Here is a 23,968-nt window from a genome sequence, read left to right as displayed (position 1 = left end):
ACTGGTAATTGTATGGGGGTGTGGCCTAGAAAGGGGGCATTGTCCATGTACCTTAACAAAATTCCAAATGCTCCACAGGTGGGTATACGGGGAGGCATCTTACTCTTCTTGATATGAGAAGCCGGTGCCTGCTCTTTGGTTTGGTGCCATCTTCTCAGTGATATTCAGAAGATGGTGCATGTGCTCTACAGAGCAGTCTCTGGTTTTGGGAAGAGGGCACTGTGCAGGAGGGACATGCTACTTGGATCATGGTAAGTATACAAAGTAGGTGAGAGGGTGGAGAATACAGGTCCCTGCCGAGCTGCTTCAGGAAGTCCAAGCAATGAATTCCAACCCCTCTCAGCGCTAGAGGGTGTTGTGCAGATACAGCCAAGAAAAGAAGTTTTGCATGGAAAGCAAGGACACAGCTTATTTGTATAGCAGAATCAGATCTGATCCCAGCATTCTATAAATGAAGTTAAGATTTATTTACCACTTCAGATTTCAATCTGCCCCGGTCTAGGTGCATGCCATTTTCCCAAAGTTCTGGAAAGGAGTATAATTAAATATAATTGTTTTATATCTCTTTGGACCTCAAGTAGGTTTTAAATAACAAAATATTACACCACCTAATAAAAAAAAACATTGCCTTTGATGAGTAACATGTAATGATAAAAAAGAACACTTGTCTGTGTTATATCAAAAAATTGCGGGAACGTCTGGTTTGTGGAATGCCCCACATACCTGTGTAAGCCCGGGGCTCCAGTTTTATTTCAGAACATGGCGATCTCTAATAAAAGCAATGAGATTTTTAAGCTACGCTCCCTAGACACAATCAGAAAACAAGACTGTGTAATTCAGATAAAGAGGTACTGTACCTGGGTAATGCCGCATACATTGCAACATTGTACAGACACAAATGACCTGCAGAACACACGTGGCACCATTGTTAAAAGACTCCTCAGGGCAGTATAAAGGTACTAACATGGACATCATCATACATTTACTGCAGTAAAATAAAGCCTAACAAAGCAGACACTCAGAAAACAAACTATATCAATTGGCATCAAATAGCATAACCAAAAAAATGTAAATCTATAAATACATTTATTATAATTAACTTGGGAAAACTGAATTCAGGCATTGGTCACGTGCTTTCTGGATGTATAAAATAGATCAGTCATTCTGGCACCTCAAACTGGAACAAGTCATCCTATGATGCCATGTTTTATAAATTAAATAGTGTGGGAAATGTACAAATGGACTTCAAACAATAACAAATGCTAAAATGGAAATCCTTTACAGAACACAAAAAGGACATTCTCATGTGTGTGTGTGCAGATGTTGCCAAAAAGAGAAAGGATTAGGCCTATATATTGTGAAAACAGATTGTTGTCTGGACTACACAAGCATAATGTTAAACATCTTGATAGCCAGTGGCTTGAAAAACCATTTTACTCCCTTCCTGCTAACTTAATTGTTGCACTTTCGTCACACTTACTGTATCGGTTTCAGATTTTCAAAATAGAATATAATACAAAGAAAACCTGCATATATAATGGCTGCAGCCACCTAAATCAAACTCAAACTGTAACTAAACACTTCCGATAACTGTAGATCAGTAAATAACATTCCTGGAGAAATTTGGGCCAACTCCATTCAACCACATTGTGGAATTTGAACATGAACCATCTGTTTAGGGTCCCACCATGGCATCTAAATTAGAGTAAAGTCAAGACCGTGACTAGGCCACTGCAAAATGTTCTTTTTCTTTATTTTGAACCATTTGAGGTGGACTTGCTCAAAAGTCTTGGTGGTTGTCAACGTTGTTTTATTTTTATTGGCAAATGTGAGAAAACCCTTTATGCTCATCTTGGATACTATTTTTCACAGTCTCTCCCTCATGGTCCAAGTTCCTTTGAGGTATTTCTGGGTTCTTTTGGGATTTTCTGGATGAGACACTGAGCTATTTGAAGAATTTTTGGAGGTTGTGTCCTCCAGAGAAGATTCACCACTGTTCCATTTGTAGATAAAAGCTCTTACTGTGGTTTGCTGGAGACCAAGAGCATTAGAATTTAATTTGTAACCCTTTCCAGACTGATACATTTTAATACCATAACTTTCTAATCTCTTCTAGAAGGTCGCCTCAATGTGGCAAAATGTGCTGCTTGTTGAGACCTTGTAGCCAACTTCATATTGCTGGAAATGTTCTTTTTTAGTGATGTCTAGATTCAACAGGGTTGTGAGTAATGAAGCCTACTTGAACTCAGTCAATTCAATTTGGTTTATTGGTTAAATGGGTAATTAAAGAGGCAATTACTATTTCACACAAGGCAAGTTGGCATTTGATAACTTTTTAACTTGAATAAATGTCATGATCATTTAAACATTTTATTTGGTATTAGTTAGTTTTGGTTTTATATTCAACTTTGTTTAAAAATTTCAAAAAATTAAGTGTGATAAACTGGCAAAAAACAAAAATAATAAGGAAGGGGGCAAAAATAAATAAATCAGGTCACCGTAACAATATCAAAATAAAAATGAGCTGTCTGTACAATACATAATTTGACAGGAAAAAGAGGGTAATTTTATACTATCAGGATAAAATTACCCTCAATGCAACCTTCCCAGCAGTGGAGGCAGACTCTATGAAGAATAAAAATAAATTGTATCACACTAAGCCAGTGGTTCCGAAACTGTGTGCCTAGGCACCCTGGTGTGCCTCAGGACACTTGCAGGGGTGCCTTGGGTTGGTGGACCAGGATCAATTCATATTATTTATGGCCAATGTACCAGGCAATACCAGTGCTGGTGGCTGCCAATCATAATATATGTGGACAAACAGAAGCAAATCCTGTCCCTCACCAGATAACTGTGACATATAAACACAATGTACTTAATTTAATATTTTGTTTCTGAATTTCTCGATAAGAAGCATTTGGCCTAGGGGTGCCTTGAAAATATTTTGATGCTCTAGGGCAGGGGTGGCTAAACCTGTCCTCAAGATCTACCAATGGTGCATGTTTTCCAGGCAACCTGTGGATCTATAGTAGGAATGAATGCAGCATGTTTGAAAATGTTACAGTTCGTATTGGCTGCAGCTGTGCAGCAGCTAGGTGATGTGGAAAATGTGGACCGTTGGTAGATCTCGAGGACTGGTTTGGCCACCCCTGCTCTAGGGTGCCGTGATTCAAAAAAGTTTGAGAACCCCTGCACTAAGCACAAAAGCTAAAAAGGCTTTATGCCAAAATAATGTCACACATAAATCAGTGCGATTTCCATTTCATTTTTTGGGGTTTACAACAAATTAAAAACAATCAAATGGAACAGCAACAACGCCACACTGTAATATATTTATAGACCACTGTGAAAAGTTCTCTAGTGACTTAATTTAGTGTACTAAAACTTTAGTACCATCTAAACTTCCCATCCAAAGACGCGCTTAGTACACTCCAGATCTATTTTTGGAAAACTAAATATAAATTTGATTGTAATTGTTGTGTCACTAAGGTCATTGAATACGGATTCAGTATTAAATCCCGGCAGTCGGGATCCCGACCACCAAAATCCCGACAAGGGGGGGACGTGGATCGCCACTCCTTGCGGGCTCGCTGCACTCGCCACACTAATTTATTCTCCCTCCGGGGGTGTCGTGGAGGGAGAGGGAGAAAGTGTCTGGATTTCGGCGGTCGGGATTCTGGCGTCGGGATTTTGAACGCCGGGATCCTGACCGCCGGCATTTACACTGCATCCCCATTGAATACTAGCTGTAAGTATGTAAACAAAAATGAATCACAGCATTGCTTTGTGTTGCCCATTTCTAACTTTAAAAAACAAAAAACTTATACTGTACCTCCCTGCTACGGTCTCTTCTATGTTTGGTCTTTAGGCCCATAAACATTTCTACCTTCTATGATCAGGCACAAAAAGGGTTTATGGGTACTTATGTAGTATCTGGGCGTCCGATTTAGAAATCGGATCGGATCGCATCGCATTGCATGCGACCAAATCGTATGCGATGCGATGGTCAAGATTTTTCCATAGGATTCAATGTTAAAATGGTCTGAGTCCATTTTAACATAGAATTCAATGGGAAAAAGGGGTCCTTTTCCTTTCCCCACTATCCAAGTGGGCATGGAGTTGGATATAAACCTGTGGCGAGCGTAGCGAGCCACCGAGCCCGAAGCGTGGCGAGCGTAGCGAGCCCCGCGAGGGGACACAGAATACTTTTTAAGAAATATGCGTCGCTTCGCTCGCCACGCTTCGCTCGCCACGCTTCGGGCTCAGTGGCTCGCTGCGCTCGCCACACTATATAAAATCAACTCTATGCCCACTTGGATAGTGGGGAAATGAACAGGACCTTCTTAACATTGAATCCTATGCAAAATCGCATCGAATCGCATCGCATCTGATTGTATGCCTTAAGGTAAGGCATACAATCACAAAATTGGACGCCCAGATACTACAGAAGTACCGGTTTATGTGGAAATCAGAGCACTATGCTCAACCATGAACAAGTTCTGTCCTATGTCAAAAGGTATTCCAACACTTTATTTTCTATGTTATAGAAAATTGGACAGTAAGCATCACTGGGCTAGGGATGCGTGTGAATAACTGAACTCCTCACAGCTTAATATGATGGCACTATATGAATGTAATCTAGTAGTTCTCCATAATTTGTTGATTACCAGTAGTCACTGTCAGGTGTCCAGAGTTTATGTTTGTAAGTATTGAGTTGTTAGAATCCAGAAGGGAGAATATGCGAGAACTGTCTGTAGTGAAGAGAGTTATTGTAAGTACATAGTATGTGTAATGAATTCAGTAGTAGCACAGTCAATGATTAGCAATTTATCCAGAGTCAGAGAAAATAGTTGTCCATGTGTCAGGGGATCAAGGCCTAACATGCTCAAAAAGCTAGGGGATAAATGTCAAAAAGAACATTCATCTATGAGGGGGAGGTCAAAACCTGAAATGGTAGTTTGGTGATAAAGCCAAAGAGGGTACAGTATTTGTCCGAAAGAAAGGGGATCAAAACCAAAGAAAGTGGTAGAGAGCCAGGAGTTCAAAATTCAGATAAGAGGTCACAGAGAGCCAGGATGTTAAAGCTAAAGTAAGTATTAGTCCGCTAGTCATGTAGTCAAAGCCATAGAAGGGGTCATCTAAGGGTCAGAGAATCAAAATCATAGAGCAGTGGTTCCCAACCCTGGTCCTCAAATACCGCCAACAGTGCATGTTTTCCAGGTATCCACAAGTGACATAATTAGCTCCACCTGTGGATCTTTTCAAATGTGTCTGAATAATGAGTGCACCTGCTGGGTGACCTGGAAAATGTGCACTGTTCGGGGTACTTGAGGACCAGGGTTGGGAACCACTGTCATACAGGGTAGCTGTACAAGAACAAAAAAAATCTCTACACCTAAGTTCCATGTAAAATGTCAGATAGTAAGTAAAAACATTACAAAATCAATTATGTAAGTATACACATAAAAGACCAAGTAAAAAAAATGGTACTTGTGTAGTTGCACGGCGGCCAGCTACGCTACGTTGTCAGCGTAGCCGGCGCTGTGAAAATACAGGAGGCAGCACTGGGAGCAAGGTGGTGGGTGTTGTGGTTTATACTTACCCTCCTCCTGGCGGCGATCCCCGATCACTCCCCGGCAGCAGCGACGGTCACTCCCCGGTGGCAGCGTTCAGTCCCCCTCCTCCGGCATTTGCGGCAGACGCTGTATGAAGTTCCGCTGGCGGCGCATCACATGGTTTCCCAGCTCCCACAGGGGCATTACGCTAATTGCGTACAGCATCCGCCGCGAATGCCTGAGGAGGGGGACTGAACGCTGCTGCTGGGGAGTGACTGTGGATCACAGAAGGATTCAGCTGGGATGCGGTGCCCGTGGATTACAGCCTTGAGTCAGCGTGGATCGACAGAGGAGGGTAAGTATAGACCTGCCATTTCACCCCCACTATCCACGTCATACCCCCAGTATCCACGTCGGCGTGGAGTCGATCTTATAAAGTGTGGCGAGCACAGCGTGCCACCGAGCCCGAAGCGTGGCGAGCGCAGTGAGCCCCGCGTATACGCGTCCGCTCGCCACGGTTCGGGCTTGGTGGCTTGCTGCGCTTGCCACACTTTAGGGCTCCAGAGCCACTTACATAGTTTACGTAGCCAGCATAGTGCTGTATTGGTATTCTCAATACACCACTACGTAAACTACTTAACTGCCGCAGTGAAACTACACAAGTACCAAAAAAATATATGAATAATACTGCTTAGTAGAATTTTATAACGCCACCCAGATTCATGAGTAGTTTTAAACTTCACAGTAAACATTAAACATAAGTCTAGACAATATTGTTCTGAGACGGAGTAGACAAAAAAAATAAAGTCATAACTTGAGAGATTTAAAATATCATTGTTTTGCAATATCATCTACCACTCCACATTTAAAACAAAGATGTGAAATTATTACCGAAGCCTTAACAGCAATGGTTTTTGTAAGACATTTATAGACTACGGGCAAACAGGAAATGTTCAACCTACTCGTCACTGGTATTATTGTTAAACCATGAAGGATAACAAATGATAAAATCCCTTTATAACTCCTTTTTTGGAAAGGAAAAAGCAGCCTAAGTAGGGAAATGTGCGTTTTCCTGGCTATTAAATCACACACGTTATGTTTTAGTAAATTAGACAGCTATTCACATTTCAGAACTCTTGGCAATGCTTCAGTAACGCTAGACATACATATGAGTATGGATGAAGAGGGAATGAAATCAATGGACTATGTTATCACAGAATTGGCTACTGATTTGTATCATAGGAACTTGTTGTGAAATAACGGAATGCTTTCTACAAAACATCATATATTGTTTAAAGCAAATGAACAGTGACCATTAGAGAAATAAATGAACAACAACAAGTATAGCCCTTGTTTATTGGATACAAACATACAGTGAAAAAAGTACTGAAAGGACTCTTGTGTAAATCATATGAACATATTAATATACTTTAGTTCATTCCTAAACAATACCCTTACAGGATAATGAGTGCATTGTTAATATGGTGACTTCATGGGCTGGTCTTGTGACCACATGGAGTTTGTGAAAATGCAACAAAAGGCAAAATGATTTTTGAGAAAGCCACAAAATTTATTAGGTCAATGACAAGTTGTAATTAACTACATATTTAATTGCTATTCTATATGTAAAAGCAGAGGGGTGGTGCGGATGGGATGGGATAGAACTCATATTCCCCAAAAAACTTTTAAATGGTATCCCATAAGAGAAGTGTGTGTGTGTGTGTTTATGTATGGGGTTGGGGGTGGGGTGGAGGTGTAAGTATGGGCAGTTTCCTCATAGCCATGTATGGAGACTGTTTCGTCATTGCATTTATATCAAACTGCGATGAGCAATACACATGAAGCCATCTTGCAAAATTGGATTATATCCCCAGTCACCCTACCTTAATCTTATTTAAGGATAAAGTGTTCCATGTATTCAGTATGCTTTGCCACATTGAGTCTCTGGCTTCTCTGATCCTTTGATACTTGGGATAGTTTGCAGACAGAGCCAGCTCTAAAATTAGGCAGAAACCTAGGGCTCTGGGACCTGTGTGTTCTGGAGGGGGCAAAACAAAGCCTGCCTATCACAAAATTAAGGATGTCTATGAGGACAACATCATTGTTCTACTCATTGCAGGGGTTGGCTGTGGAACCTCTATGATGCCATTTGTATTGGCGACACTTGGCAGCATAAGGTTGGTTGGGGGGGGGGGGGGGCTGAGAAGTCTAACTACAGCACTGTATGCAGACACCCTTCCCCAAAACTTTGCAGTTAAAATGTGATTACAGGATTCCCTTAAACAAATGGGTATACCATATATACTCGAGTATAAGCCAACATTTTGTTATGCTGAAAAAGCCCCCCTCGGCTTATACTCGAGTGAGGGTCCCACTTGAGTCAATAAATTTTCCCAGTTTTTTGTTGTGAAATATTCGGGTCAGCTTATATTCGGGTCGGCTTATATTCGGGTCGACTTATACTTGAGCATATACGGTAGTTTACTTTCTAGTGATCCAATTTGACTCTTCAAAGAAAGGGCATTGTACATGGATTTAAGGATCTTCCATGGCTATCTGCTGACCTACAAGGCTCTTCGGTTTCATTATTTTCAAGTTTAAATACGGTAGATGTCTTGGGTTATGGCTGTCATTCTATTATTGCTCCTTGGTAATACATTGATTTATATTCCCTTAGAGACTTTTTATCTTATTGATTGATGTCAATATGTCAAAAATAAAGACTAGACTTTCACTTCTAATTTGGACATGTTCAAAATATTAAAAGGCATCTCTTGGAGCTCTAATGATACAATGATGTCCTGTATACTGTAGATCAGTGGTAGCCAACCCTAGCCCTCGAGAGCTACCAACAGTTCACATTTTCCAGACAACCTAGCAGTTGCACTCAATCACTGACACATTTTAAAAGATCCACAGATGGAGCTAATTAGCTCACTTGTGATTCTGTGAGGAGACCTGCAAAACATGCACTGTTGGTAGCTCTCGAGGACTAGGGTTGGCTACCCCAGCTGTAGATGTTTACTAAAAATTGATGCCATCACAGGATGACATTATCTTCACAAAGCAGCCATTACAATGGAAATAGCAGAGTTGTCCCAATTTCTTCTGCCTACATGGCAGGTTGTTGGTTCATCTAATTCATATACAATTTATTTGAATCTTTACTAAAATGCCATGATACAGCAAGAATGGACAGAGATGGAAAGTTAGGAGGCAGTGAAATGAGTTTTGCACTGTATGTAGATCTATACTAGGACAAGAGAGTGAATTGACAGGCTAAGATATGTCATGATGGAGAGGATTCACTGACATAGTGCCTTCACAGTAGACCACTTGGGATTGTGCATGCCACCAAAAACATGTCCGTCTCCAGTCCCAGTAGCAAATAATACTGGGAAGCCTGTGCAATGTTTGCACAAACTAAAAAAGCATAGGACAAGAAGCCTTCAACTTAAGATACCCAGGAGAGCCCAGTTTGTATAGTAGAACACATGGTGTATTTCATTTCATAAACTGCCGCAGTATATATTTCTGTATTGCTGTGGTATGCAGTGATGTAGACTATTAAGTAACACAAAAAAAGGCAGCAAAGTGTCAAATAGATCCATATATAGCTTGAATAATAGAATATGAACACATTTCAGCAGAATGTACAAAACTTCTAGCAACCAAACCATTTTTTTAACAAAATTCTAAATGTTATACATTTTTCTTTATTTTGTGTCAGTTAATAGAGCACTGAAGTGTGTGTAACAGGGAGAAAATGATAGGCTGAAGAATGGGGAAGTGAGGATATGGGGGTCCAAGCATCTAAGAAATACATTAAAAAGGGATCATATGCAGTGGCGGTTTCTAACTATGGGCTGCAGGGCTGCAGCCCCCCCCCCCTTTCCAGGTAAAATCTGCCACTGTAGTGAAGCCAGATGCAGTCTGTGAGACTGCACTGGCTTCACTGTGACTGGCAGGGACGTCCTATTGGAAGTCCGACCTGCCAATCACAAAGGCAGACCCATTGGGAGGTGTTACCTTCCTCTGGGATGCCTTGTTGCAGGCTGCCGGGCAAAAACAGCAAATGCGCATGCGCAGTACATATATCTGTACTGCGTACGTGATGGTCCCGGTGCCTGTAACTTATATTGTACAGGTGCCGGGACCATGATTACTTCTATGGGCTGCTGCCGAAGCAGCCCATAGAAGCTGGCCATTTGCGCAGTACATATGTTCGTACTGCGCATGCGTCATCATAGCACAGGTGCCGGGGATGGAAGAGGCAACAGCGGAGGTGACAGGGGGAGGGGGGTGCCTGCAGCCAGAGGCAGCCCCCCTCCCCAAAAGAGGAAGGAGCCACCACTGATCATATGTGCCGTCTTCGTGCATTGGTTATAAAACACAACGGGGCAGAGGTATTAAGTGGTAATAAAGTGGAAGTTAATAACGCATCAGCCAATCAGCTCCCAACTGTCGAGTTAGAGGCCGGGTTTCAATAAACGACATTTATGATCTTACTGGCTGGTGCATTATCATTTTCCACTTTATCACTTCACCAGGCTTAATACATCTTCCCCACTGTTCCGCATGGCTACATATATTTTTAAATAAGGTTGCCCATGGCCATGTTTATGAAACCACTTGTAAGATACAATACTTGAGCAAGCCCTTAACAATATCAACACTTAGATCTTACTAACCACTTTGGGGCTCATTTACATTTGGAAGCAAGTCATTTTTATGACACGCCTCTCAGATGTAGCAGTCCATATAAGGGGTTATTTTCACAACCTCTTTGAAATGCTGTTTCATAAGTAGGCAAGTATAATCTGATGCCATTAAATGTTGTAGGGTCTCAGGGGTGACATTTCACAATCCCTTTTCTATACAATTTTTTGAAAGGTTCCCGCACAGGATTTTCCGCCGTGGCTACAGAAAAAATAACAGTCACGATAAAGGGCGGATATCAATCCCTTTTCTACCTGATAGCAGACAGGACACAAATTTTCTGTTCCTGTAAAACAAAAGCATGTACTCTAAAAGGGTAAACTCGACAACCATTCCATATCCCTTCCAGCAAGTTGAACATACCCACTGAAAAAAATTAACATGCCTTTGGTGGTCGTGCCTCTTAAGTTTCACTAGGTGACAACTAATACACACAGGCCATGATCATCCTCAGTAAAAAAAAAAAAAAATGAAAAAAAACTGTTTCTGTTATACAGACCACTACAGCAGACAGCGACACCCCAGGCAGGAAAGAGGAACTGCATGGGTTTTCAAAGATGGCGAGTGCTAGAATGAACACTATGATCCACCACCTCTAGGGTTACCACCTCATCCCTTTAATTCTGGACACATATTTATTACACAGGTTCTGTGGCTGGCTGACTTGAAGACACCATTTCACCTGGTTTTAATCAGCCACAGAACCTGTGTAATAAATATGTGTCCCGAATTAAATGGATGAGGTGGTAAGCCAAACCACCTCTCTGCCCTTTCTGTTGCTGAAGTAACTACAACTTCAGACATCAGTGTTTGTGCACCCCTCCTTCTGTCATCCAGTGGAACATGCCTCCTTCCCTAGCAGCAGCCTGCACAAATCCACCTTGATTCATCCTTATTGACACAAAAACTTCCAGTCAGAGCAGGGCGGTACCTGTAGTTCTTTGGAAAGTGACAGGATGTCTATACCATTGCGTCGTCTATTGCAGTCTAACTGAAAATGATGTATGGTAGCTTTCTGGGATTAGATCTACAGATTGAGTAATTTATCGCAGTTAACTGTGCAATACAGCACAGGAAACATTTTACAGTTACCTTGCATATTCAGAGATAAACACAGATAAACTAATTACAACCGTATTACAAAACGGCACACATTTTTCACTTAATCTTTAGCTATGATGCAATGTCCACTGTGATAAAATTTCAACTTCATCTGTTGTTGATAAACCCAGCTTTAGTTTTTAGCCAACTTTATAAAATACTTTACATTCATGGCTGGAATTAGTCCATTAATAGTAACAAAGGAAGAGATTAAAATTGCCTATATGGACAGGTACATACTTGAAAATAATTATATTGGGATTACACCTTCACATCTGAATCTTAATCTTGCCTCATATTGCATTGATATTGATTTCCAAGGTTACTTATCAAAGACTACATCCATAAGATCATTCAAGAGTGTACATTGGAATAAATACCTAAAGTTAGAGATAGTGGTTATATGTATTAACCTTTTAACCTCCAGGCGTCTGACATAAATGGAAACCTATTAAGAGGCCACAATAGGTTTAATATATATTGATTTTGATTTTATTTTTTTGTGTATTCTACTCTCTAAGTACATATATTTGGGGTATTTTGAGGCATTCAGAAATTACATGTTGCATTATTTTTGGGGGAAATTTACCAAGATGTGAATTCTAATTCACATGTGATGTTGCTATAGGCAACCAATCAGATCCTGTCTACTATCTTCTAGAGGGTGCTAAATAAATAAGAAGTAGATTCTGATTGGTTGCCCATAGCAACATCACATGTGAAGTAAAATACAAATCTTAGTAAATTTCCCCCCAATGTCTGTAATTTATGGGAACCTGAAAGAGTAAAACTAGATGTGTAAACAAAGATTTCAAAAAGTGATTTTTAAATTTCACTTCATTATAGAATGATGGAAGAAACTTTGGGACTGATCCGGACCCACTCGCTGCCTAGCAAGCGCAGAGCCGGCCCTAGGCATAGGCGAACTAGGCAACTGCCTAGGGCATTTGGAATGCCTGGGGGCACCAGCAGCTTCTGCTGATTAAAATGATATGCAGCATTCTGTGTGTGAGTGAGGCTGTATCTGCATATGAAATAGTGTATTCATGGAAATCACTGTAACATAGCATTCCGTATGCAGGTACAGCCACAGTCGCACACAGAATATAGGCATGCCGCATATCATTTTAATCATCGGAAGCTCCTTGTGTGACCTGGTAACATAACAATGCAAATAAGACAAATTTTCAGCAAAAAAAGCACCCAACGTTAGCAGAACTGGCCAGGAGCTGCATGGCCTATTGAGGCAAGATGTATGCGGAAACATCTGTATCCAAGCAGAGGCAGAGGTCACAGTGTTAGCGGCTGTGCGAGTGCTGTCTGCGGGTGGGTTGGTTGGTTGTGCAATAGTGTTCAGCATATGTGTAAGGGGCATTTAGTGTGTCATGTACAAAATGCATTAATAATGTGTGACATGTGTAACAGGCATCATGTGTGTCATGTGTATAAGGGCATTAATAAAAGTTGGCATAATGTGTAAGGGGCATTATGTTTATAAGGACATTAATAGTGTGTGTCATGTGTAAGGGGCATTACTGTGTGGTATTATCAGGGTTGCCGAGAGAAAGGGGTAGGGGGTACAAATTACCCAGGCCAAAGTCTGATGGAAGGGCCCAGTGGGGGCCCCGGGCCCCCACCCCTTAAGTGACAGATGCACTGCAGCTCTTCTCCTCTGCCCAGCACACACTGCTTTGTGCTGGGTTGCAGTGTGGCCAGGGAGGTGCTTAAAATACAATATTTTCTCAGGATTTTTTTCGAAGGGTATAATGTGAATAATATGAGGAGTAATGTACATAAGGTAAAGTGGTACTACTGTGTGATGTAACGTGAATAAGGGACACCATCGCATGATATAATGTGAATAAAGTTGCACTACTGTGTGGCATAATTTGAATTGGGGGTACTATTGTGTGGCCATGCCCCTTCCCAACAAGAACACACCCCTGTTTGGGCTGTGCACCGAGTGTGTGCACTGTTTCTATTTAAAATATTGCGGGTAGGAGCACCACAATGATGACTGCTATGATAAGGGTGGATGGTGCTGGGAAAGGGAAGCAGGGTCAGAGGCAGAACTAGTGGCGGTGCTAGGGGGCACCAGCCAAAATCTTGCCTAGGGCGTCATTTAGGCTAGGGCCGGCTCTGAGCAAGCGGGTAAGCGTGCTCCTGCAGCTCCTAAGAACACCCCCACCCCCTGCACACTACACAAATCCCCTCAGTACCATGTGAGGGGATGTGTTTGCCAACACATCCCCTTGCAGTCGATGGTCGCTCGCCATCAAGTGATTTCTCCTGCCTTCGGTAATTAAAGTCAGTCTAAACTGACTTTTATTACAGCCGCTATCTGCCGAAAAAGAAGGCGGTGCTAATTGCCACACCTGCATTCCCAGAGGCATGCATACAATGCCCTGTTGCCCTCCCCTGTCCACCGCCATCCCTCCCCTACCCGTGCAAATGCCTCTGTGAATGTGATACTTGCTGAAGGCATTCGCACAAGTGGTCTGCACATGTGCAGACCCCTCACCATTGGAACAGGGACGAAATCGTCCCCTTCCAATCAGGTCTGAATTAGGCCCTTTATTAATTAAAAAAACATGTTGCTTATTCCAATACAGCAATTACTCCTATTTTCTACCACCAAAGATAGAAACAATCAACTGAAACACTGTCAAAATCCATTTATTTGGAAAGGGAACTCAAACATCACAAAAACAAAGTGTGCACATTCTATCAAAACAACATTTAGGTTCAACACTGAACTTCAAATATTGATTTTTCCTTATTTATCTCACATTTGCTGCCTTTCAATAAGCAGAACATAAAAATGACTCAATACTTTCTCGGTGCTCTCAATTTCAAAAGATATTTTCAATCAATCAATGTCTCAGAAGTACTGACGACCAAAAAAGTTTACTTCCATAAACAAACAAAAATAAAACCAACAACCCAAAAATGCTTTTTTTTGGTCAAAAAAATGGATCACAAATGTAGCGATACTAAATATAATATAAGAAAGTTGATATATGGTGGATGGTGCCACTATCACAGCTTGCCAAGCTTCTATTCTTGCTAGGGACTAGCAAAAATGTTTGGTTGACTTTTTTAAAGAGCACATTAGTCTTTAGCCTTAGAACCTAAAGGGTTTACGTCTTAACATTCACCAGTAAGGCTGCTTTAACGTCCATGTAAAATTGCCAAGGCAGCCAAAACCAATCTGTCTCAGAAATACTGAGTGATAACAGGTAGACTGGCTAGTCTTGGGGGATATATGTATGCCAGTTATAGCCTGAGCAGTAGCATTAGAAGCTTGATCTCCGTTCCGTTAATACTTAAATGGAAAAAAATAAAAGATAGTTCAAAATGTGTTTAAAATAGTAAACAAAATTAAGATTTAAAATAGCTAATCCAAGTTAATTATAATTAGTAAATCATATATTTTTTTCATCAATTTTCTCCTGAGTTGGAGAAAACAGGACATGGAATGCTTGTTAAAAGGAACCATTAAATCCCACTGAATATTACTGCTGCAGGCTGATACCATTCTTGTTTCCTAGTGGCGACACCATGAGGCATAAGGCAAGAACAATTTAACCTTTATGTAATGGTTAGCATTACTGCCTCTCAGCACTGAGGTCATGGGATCGGTTCCCACCATGGCCCTAACTGTGTGGTGTTTGTATATTCTCCCTGTATTTGTGTGGGTTTCCTCCGGGTGCTCCGGTTTCCTCCCACAATCCAAAAATATACTGGTAAGTGAATTGGCTCCCAACAAATTAACCCTAGAATGGCAATGTGTGTGCATGTACATGACATGTAATAGGGAATATCGATTGTAAGCTCCACTGGGGCAGGGACTGATGTGAATGTTTGAATATTCTCTGTAAAGTGCTGTGGAATATGTGTACGCTATATAAGAAATATATATACATACTGTATACATTATACACACACAGTACACTAATTAGGTAAGTAACCCTTTAACTAGTGAAAGCCTTCCTATTATTTCATCTTTCTGCAGTACAAAGTGTAATCCAACAAAACAGACACAACTGTGATAAATCTTGAGGACTCATTTACATACTCGTGAACTTTGCAGAGAGCACCTCATCCTCCTTAAACATTTGGAGCATGGTAACATGATCTCACAAATGCTAATCTTGCAGGAACAGCGCAGATTCTAGGGTAAAAGATCAATCATTGACTAAAGCAAAGGAAATGAATAAAAACAAAACCAGACAGCTTTTAAGGTGTTTTTAGATAGGAATGCTGTTTTCCTGCCAAGATGTGTACTAAAAGTATGTTCATTTCATTTGCTGGGAAGGAAAAACATACTGTAATACAGCATTACTACAGAATACAGAAAGCATTGCTGCAACAATTTCTACAAAAAAAAAAAAATTGGTTCAATAGAAATTTAAATGTCTGATTTACATCCTAAAGCTGGCCATACATCTACAGATTTATTGTCCGATCTGGCTGGTTGGAACGAAAACCTGGTGATGAATAAAAATGTTTGCGTGGCAGTTTTCACGTGTTTTAAAAAATTCACTTTGCACTTAAAATTTAAAAAAAAAACGCATCATCTACACTTTATTTTATCATATCATATACTACTTTATTTTAAATGCATGTCCTATAAATTGATATGAAACATATTGAAATAACAAACATAAAAATTGAGCTTTGCGCCTCAAGCCTCATTGGTGGTCACTAGTTAAATTTATGTAGGTGATGGGTACCACTTTATATTAATTTGTGTATTATTATTAATAATAACAATAATAATAATAATAAATTAATAACAAATGGTCCCATATAGACCCGTGGGAGGGACAGCGGGACAGTCTCCAATCAACGGTACTGTCCCTTTGTAATTGGGACAGTTCAAAGGTATGGTATGCTGACCATCTGCAACTTCACTACATACCACTTGTAGGCCATGGATGCGTATGAACAGAATAGCATTTACAGTATATTCATAAGTCATAACCCATAATAAAAATCAAGCAAGGCACCAACAAAAAAGGATCATCGAAAAGCTTCGGGCTATAAAATGTTAGGTAGGTATTTCTGTTTTATACTTTACGATGATGCTTAAAAAAACTACACTAGAGCCCACGAATGACTCCACTGTAGTTATGGCACATTATAGGTTAAATCAACATGCAGCACAAGCTCTCTGATTTAGTCCAGCAGTTATTTAATGATGCTGTCTATTTTAATGATTTAACTTCATCTCTCTCTGTATTTCTAAGAGCAGTGTCTCTAGCTGACAGCGCAATGCTTTATCTTTTGCTTTCCACGTCTAAACAAAATAGAGCGGAGACAAACTGAAGATGGCCTTTGGTGCATTGTCTGAGTAATATTGCTTACCAAGCAAATCCTTGCCCGTTTACTCAAACCACATGCAAAGCAATGTTCTCATGAAGACATTAACAAGCATCTCAGAATCAGTGTGAAACAGATCCATGTAAATAAATGTTCCCAGAGAATAAACATGTGTTATAGACATTTCTTTCTACGACACTTCCTACTGCTACCCATTAGAACTCTGCACTGATGTGATAATTCACCTTTTGTGTTATGAAATAAGGGATACTCCTTTTAAAAATAATGTACACATCCTTCCCCTAATCCATCTGTCAAGCCTCATGCTTTTGGGCATTCATTATTTGACCTACACAATGTGATTGCTGTGACACTAATTCATTCTAACAAATAGATTGACAAAAAGCAAACTGGTATGGGGTGTTCTGAGAGACTTAAAGGGTAATTTGGTGTACTCAGGGCTGGATTAAGAATTGGGGGTCTGGGGCACTTAAGACAGTGTGGCTATCAAGACTTCCTTCTTAATATTTGATTGGTGTCGAATGTGTTGAAATTCCTGTATTATAAATGAAGTAGTTCAACGCAGGTGATTGCAATCATATATTACGAAGGAAGTCCAGGTAGAGAGGATTCTGTCCCTCCAGGATGGGTCATTTTGGGAGGTATGGCTCTATTAAATGTAAACCATTGGAGTATATTATTTTCAAACTTAATAGTGTAATAACGTCTGGGTACTGTTTATAGCTCCACCTAATTGAGAACTATTTTATAAAGGTTTCTTGTAGTGGAACAACTTAAACAACCTTAAAATCCACATAGAAAAATAAAATCAACTGTATCATCTATCTTGGCACATGCAAAAATAGAAGCAGCCTATATGCTACTCACACACTACTCAAAACGATGACAGCTATGATGAGGGTTGATGGTGCTGGGAAAGGGGAGCAGGGTCAGAGGCGGAACTAGTGGTGGTGCTAGGGGGCACCAGCCAAAAACTTGCCTAGGGTGTCATTTAGGCTAGGGCCGACTCTGGTGCAGTGTGCGCGGTGCAGGGAGGCCCACACCGCACCCATACATTATACTTACTTCTCCAGAGTCCTGCACAGCATCTCGGCATCAGAGATGCAAATCACGCAAAAAATAGCGCCAGCTGAGGCTGCACGTGGGTCCTCTCCTCTTTTGAAATGCCCCTGCTTTACTCTGACTGTGGGGACCCTGACAGAGGGGGGCCTGGGGTACAGTATCCCCGATGTCTCCCCTTAATGTGGCTATGCATGTACCCATCCTCTGAGACCCGCTTAGACACTGAACTTGCATTGGTACTGGGGGGGGGGGGTGATGAGAGGAGCAGGCCAAGAACATCGGAAAAGGTGCCACCTATGTCAGCATCACATGAAGAAAGATATGCTCACTACATCAAGAAGGGGGCATGCTTTCCACGAAAACAACTATAATTTTGGCAGCACAGTAACTTTGCTCTTATAGAGTTATTAAATTAATTTAAACTAATAAATAAAAAAAAAACACCTTGTTCATTCCACACCATAAAGTATGTATATGAGAACTTAAGAATTTTTTTTTGGTGCCAAAAAGGATGAAAGAATATTTTTCTCCCAGGTTTTGTTCATACACATCCTACAATTAAATTCATTAAAGCAAAGTACATAATTATTTTGTAGGTATTGGAAAGTTATGTTTTATAACCCAGCCATTTTGTGGGGGCTGAAGCAGTAATTGTCAGATAGTTCAATAGAAACTAGTGATATAACCTCACTGAGAAACAAAGTGGCACATTCAGCCCAGAACATGGATGCCACCACTATAGCTATAGACTGGGAATAAGTGCAGTCTATCATTGATGCACACAATGAAATGTTCAGTATTGGCTTTAAAGGTATAAATTGATTCACACTTTACAAAATAGTCTCATAGATAGAGATTTCTCTATCATAGGTCTGTTAAAAAAACGTGGGAAAAGAAAGTGCTAGAGTTTGTAACCTTAACATACATAGCTTGGAGAGAAAAAAAAAAAAAAACACTTAAGGGAATTAAGATAGAACAATGTTTTCTTCCAGAGGTCTATTCCCTTTGAAAGTCTCTAGACTGATATAAGAAGAGCACAAAAGGTTTATAGCAAAGCAAACCAAGGCAAAATAAAACACAGTAAGTTTACCAAATGGACGATCGATGCATTTGTAGAGCCTTCCAAAAGACGTTAAGAAAGAAACACAAAATCAATATTTTTTTCTAAAAAGGCTGATTAACGGTAAAAACTTTATACAGTTTGCAATTACCAACAATGGGGTCAATCCTATTCTCTGTGCTGTAAATAGCACCGGGAGAGACCTCCCAGAGCTATTCTAATCAGCACCTTGCTAAATTGGAGAATGCCGGAGACTTAAGTGCTATATGGTGATGGTGTTTGTGCCATGCTAGGGCTTAAAACCGCATTGCTGCCCTAATTTTGTCAGGTTTTTGTTCGCACAAAGATCCACTTGTTGGCAATTGCAGAGTGCTGATTAGAATAGCTGTGTGAGCTCACTCCTGGCGCTATTTACAGCGCAGAAAATAGCATTGTCCCACGTTTGAGCCCATTGCAATTCTTGGAATTTGATTTTGTGCATAAACACAGTATATGGATAGTGGTCTTTGGGGAATTAAGGGCTCTTAATACCCAAAGAGTCTTAAAGGTAAATTTACAAAAGCTTGCAGAAATGAAAGGAGGTGATGTATGGGAGATTATATACACATATACTAAACATCGGCACTCATCTTTCCTAGTTTTGGGGTGCCCTATGGCTTGTGACCACATTGTTTAAACAGACATAGTAGGGGTTCTGCACACACTAAATTAACTGATAATAAATAGTGGAGATTTGGTTCATGAATTAATCAATGCATTTAAGCCTGCAGCCCCCTTCACGGGACCCCACTTTTCTGCAGGTCCTAACACTATTGCTCAAAATGGCTATAATACACATAGCTATCGCATCAATGTTTGATTCCAGGCATGCTAACTGGTCTAAGGCTCACAGCAGACTATGCTTTTATATGTGAGCAGTTACCAGCACACCTGTCACTAATCATCATATATACACACAAACTCTCCGGGGAAGGAAAAGCAAGTTACCATAATCAGGACCACTGGAAGGCGAAAGAAAGGAGCAGGAGGTCGTCATTCCCCGATGGAGGTGGGCGGAAACTCCCCCCCCCCTCACTCAGGCCCCCCCCCCCGAGCGATGCGGTGGGGCTCGCGCCACATCACCCGGCACCATCCCCCCTGTGGAGCGATGCAGCTGAGATCCCTGGTGGAGCGGGTGTGCGCCGGGCCGCCTGGATGGAGGTGAGCGCCGATCCCCCCCCCCTGTTGAGCAATGCCCGAAAACTGCATCACCTCATCCGGCACCGTCCCCGTACACGGAGTGATGGCCCCATCACCCGCCCCCCAACGGAGCGATGGCCACATCCCCCCCCCCCCCCAACAGAGTGGGTGAGCCTTGCACCGGCCCTGACCGGTGCAAGAGAACTCCGGGTTTCAAGGGTTTCAAGAGAACTCTAGAAATATTGCCATCCTTTACGGAAATCAGCTCAAACTAATGTATTAAATACCCCAAATGTTCCTCTTGCTTCCTCACTTATCCCAACTTTTTTAAATCTATGCTGCATGTCAGTTCCTGTATTCATTTCCTTTTCTTTTCTTCCCCATGTCTTCATTTCCTATACTATGGGGGGGAAAGTATGCAATCTTCAAGTGTTAAGGAGAAGTTGCTCATAAAACAAGTAATAAGCTTCTAAATATAATTTATCTAGCACATTATATCAAATAACAACGAGAAGCTAAAAGAGAATATGCCCATAGCAACCTATTTTAGCTTTGTCAAAGGTTTATATTTGACAATATATTATGATGCTTTATATACACTAATGCTTACATATGTACCAATATACATTAATAACAGAAGAGAGAGCATGTGCACAATAAATCGATTAAAAATTTGATACATTTAATAAATCTACTTCATATTTTTATAGGGATTTATCTCCGGGGTGCAGGTGCTACGGTGCATGGTGTACTAGGATCTGACTGTCTGTGGGATGCACTATTGTCTATAACATATGCATGGTCAGCAGAGGACAAGAGCTGTCAGAAAAAGGAATATGCAGCACTTCAACCCAGCCACCCAAAGTAAACCGCTTTCCAATCAGATCCTATCTATTTTGGAGCATGGCTAATTACAGGGGTGAGAAGGTAGTGTAGTTGGTAAAAAAAATGTAGTTTGAAAAGAGTGATTGGCATAAAATACATAAGGAGTCAGGGAAGGTGGAAGAGTGGTGGTCATAATATATATAAAGGGTGAGGGGAAGATAGTGTGGTCATAAAATATATATAAAAAGGGTGATGTGAAAGCGTGAGGTGATGAGAAATCAGGATTCATTTTGAAATACCCCCTATAATGCTTATATTTATGTCTAGTGTCACCGAAACACTGCTATCGGTTGGCAGCAAGTGAAACTACATCTTACTTTCTCTCTCACAGAGAGATTTGCACCCTCGAAGCAAATGCTTCAAAAGCTTGCTTCAAAAGCTTGTCTGCTACCATGTGATTGCCTCTACCATGTGATTGCCTCTGTGTTTGTGCATGTGTGAGAAAGAAAGTGATGTAGTTTTACTCGCTGTCAACAGGTGGCAGTATTACAGAAACACACAAACGAACACTTGACATATATATAGAGGATATAGATATATACTAGTAAGTCCGCTTGAAGCAAAACCTTTGAAAGCAAGTTGCCTCTGTGAGAGAAAGAGATGTAGATCACTTGCTGCCAACAGATGGCAGTGTTTCGGAGACACACATACACTAGACATATATATATATATATATATATATATATATATATATATATATATATATATATAGATAGATAGATAGATAGATAGATAGATAGATGATCATGTGTGTGTGGGTGGGTGTATTTATTATACATGGTTGGTTAAAAATGTGTATATACCAAAGCTAACAATTGAAGCACTTATGCCATTGTGAATAGGTTTGCTTCACATATATCTAAAGATGCCAATTTCCATGAGAAAGCTTTAATGATTCACAGCAATAGAAAACTGACATTATAATTGACAATCCAACAACATCTAGAATAAAATGGCTCTTTTAATAACCTTAATCTAGAACATTTTCTATTCAATGCCTCTAAAGCTTTCAATAAAATAGTCAACCTGTAAAAGCATACTTCCTTGGCTTAAACAACAACCCAAAGAATATAAATGTAGTCAGCCTGTAATGACATATTTATTGGGCAATAAAGCTCACACTGCAGCTTTCGTGCTTCACTTAAAGGTACATAGTAAAAGAACCAGTCTGCAAAAATAATTTGACTTTTGTTAAAACTATTACCAGATGAATAACAATGTTTTTATGTTAAACTGATAATGTTTACACTACTCTATTGCTAAAGCCCTATAAAAAGGCGAAAAATTATTAATTCAGCTTTTTTTCCCCTATTTGCCAACTTTGCATGTTTCGTGATCACAGATGCTACCTAATTCTACACAAAACATGCATATACAGAGATTTCTGGTAAGCAAATGCATTAATCAGCCTGACACACATTATGCTACTGTTTCGGTGGCTTGTAAAAAAAAGAAGAAAAAATTACAAACAAAAACATTAAACATTTAACAGCTTTTACAGATTGAATTTCTGACATTTCAAATAAATATTCAATACGACAGCAGCTCAAAAGGTAATTCGTGTACGGAGGCATGGATAATATTAACATGTTTAAAAACTCATCTCTGTTTTTAATGCATTGTTCAATAAAAAAATATATATATATTTTAGACATATGGGTTGATTGTAGTAATAGTAAAGTATGTCATGGTTGCTAAAATTGGAGCATTGCTGGAGGGGAGTACAAGTTTTGCCACACTTGTGCAGGTAGATTTATTAAGCTCGGTGAAGTGATAAAGTGCCTGTTTTTTTTATCACCGGCCAATCAGCTCCTACCTGTCATTTTTCAAACATAGCCTGTAACTTCACAGGTAGGAGCTGATTGGCTGGTGATAAAAACCAAACATTTTATCACTTCACCGAGCTTAATAAATCTGCCCCTATGTTCATTAAAAATACTGTGTACTGTACAATATGCCATACAACCATTTTTATTCACCACTGTACAAGCTGGTATCCGGTTGATAAGTCGAAATTGTCTATGTCGACCAATATTGGTCGAGAGGCAATAAGTTGACATGAAAAAGATAGTTATGGCCTGGGTCGACTTTGACAAAAGGTTGACACAAGGAAAAGGTTGAGATGTCAATGTTTTTTTTCTTTTAAACTGACTCTTTCTTACTTCACAAATCATGTAGGCATAGAGGGAGCACATAATAGTGAGTGCTGGAGTGGATGCAGTACACGAATATGGGGTCCATGTCAACAAATGTTGATAAACAAAAAAAATGTGAAAAATCCTAATCAACCACTTTTATGTTGACCTTTAGTTTGTGTCAACCTTGTCAAGGTCAACCTTTTCTATGCGTGTCAACGTAGACACTGTTGGCCTAATAATTCACACCTGTACTAGTTATGTGTTCATATGTGGAAATTTTTTAATGTAAGCAGATATTTGTAAAAAAAACAAACAAACAAACAAACAAACAAAATCAAAGTAGATATTCAATTGCACTTTCCCACGGTACCTTTTATCATTGTGGTTTGAAAATGTCTCCTCAGGAATTCTCAATGTTTTGTTTCTCTTTTCACAGACACTCAGATAAGACAAACAAAATGGCTGCCTTCACTATGAAGGTAACCAGCACAATCCTATTATTATTCTACACATTCCACAAGCCTTATAAAAATTAGGATAGCAGATATTTTTTGGGATATTTTCCAAAATTAAAAATTGCATAGTTACCCAGTTCAGTCTTTTCTTTGAAGACATCCTTGAAATTGAGCCCACTATTTAATATGGATTGTCTGTATTTCAATATGCAATCTTTTTGACCATTTTTCCCCAGATCTTTCCGCTTTAAGGGTAATGCTCGGAGTCCACACTTCCATTTTGAAAAATCCGACTGAGCCCATTTCACCAGATCTTCAAGTTTGACAATTACTTTTTCTGAAACTGCAATCACTTCATCCTGTAACAAAATAGAAATTAAGTTTATTGAAACAGATTGAAAGCTTCATGGCAATATATACATACATAAATATACTAGAAAGTCTGCTCAAAGCAAAAGCTTCGAAAGT

At 40.1% G+C, this 23,968-nt stretch overlaps 1 protein-coding gene across 2 annotated transcripts in view; it reads right to left on the bottom strand.

The window, feature by feature from the left end:
- Window positions 1-23,968, bottom strand: part of ARID5B (AT-rich interaction domain 5B) — a 223,409-nt gene that overhangs the window by 154,178 nt on the left and 45,263 nt on the right. For both annotated transcript variants that reach the window (XM_083149145.1, XM_083149144.1), the window contains exon 3: window positions 23,634-23,859. In XM_083149145.1, the coding sequence (XP_083005271.1) occupies window positions 23,634-23,859 (226 nt within the window). The remainder of the gene's footprint in view (window positions 1-23,633; window positions 23,860-23,968) is intronic.

The sequence above is a fragment of the Crinia signifera genome, chromosome 6 (genome assembly GCF_055691185.1).
Source record: "Crinia signifera chromosome 6, ASM5569118v1, whole genome shotgun sequence".
Classification (NCBI taxonomy): domain Eukaryota; kingdom Metazoa; phylum Chordata; class Amphibia; order Anura; family Myobatrachidae; genus Crinia; species Crinia signifera.
The sequence above is the reverse complement of the archived record's forward strand: the minus strand, read 5'-3'. Positions and strand labels throughout refer to the sequence as shown.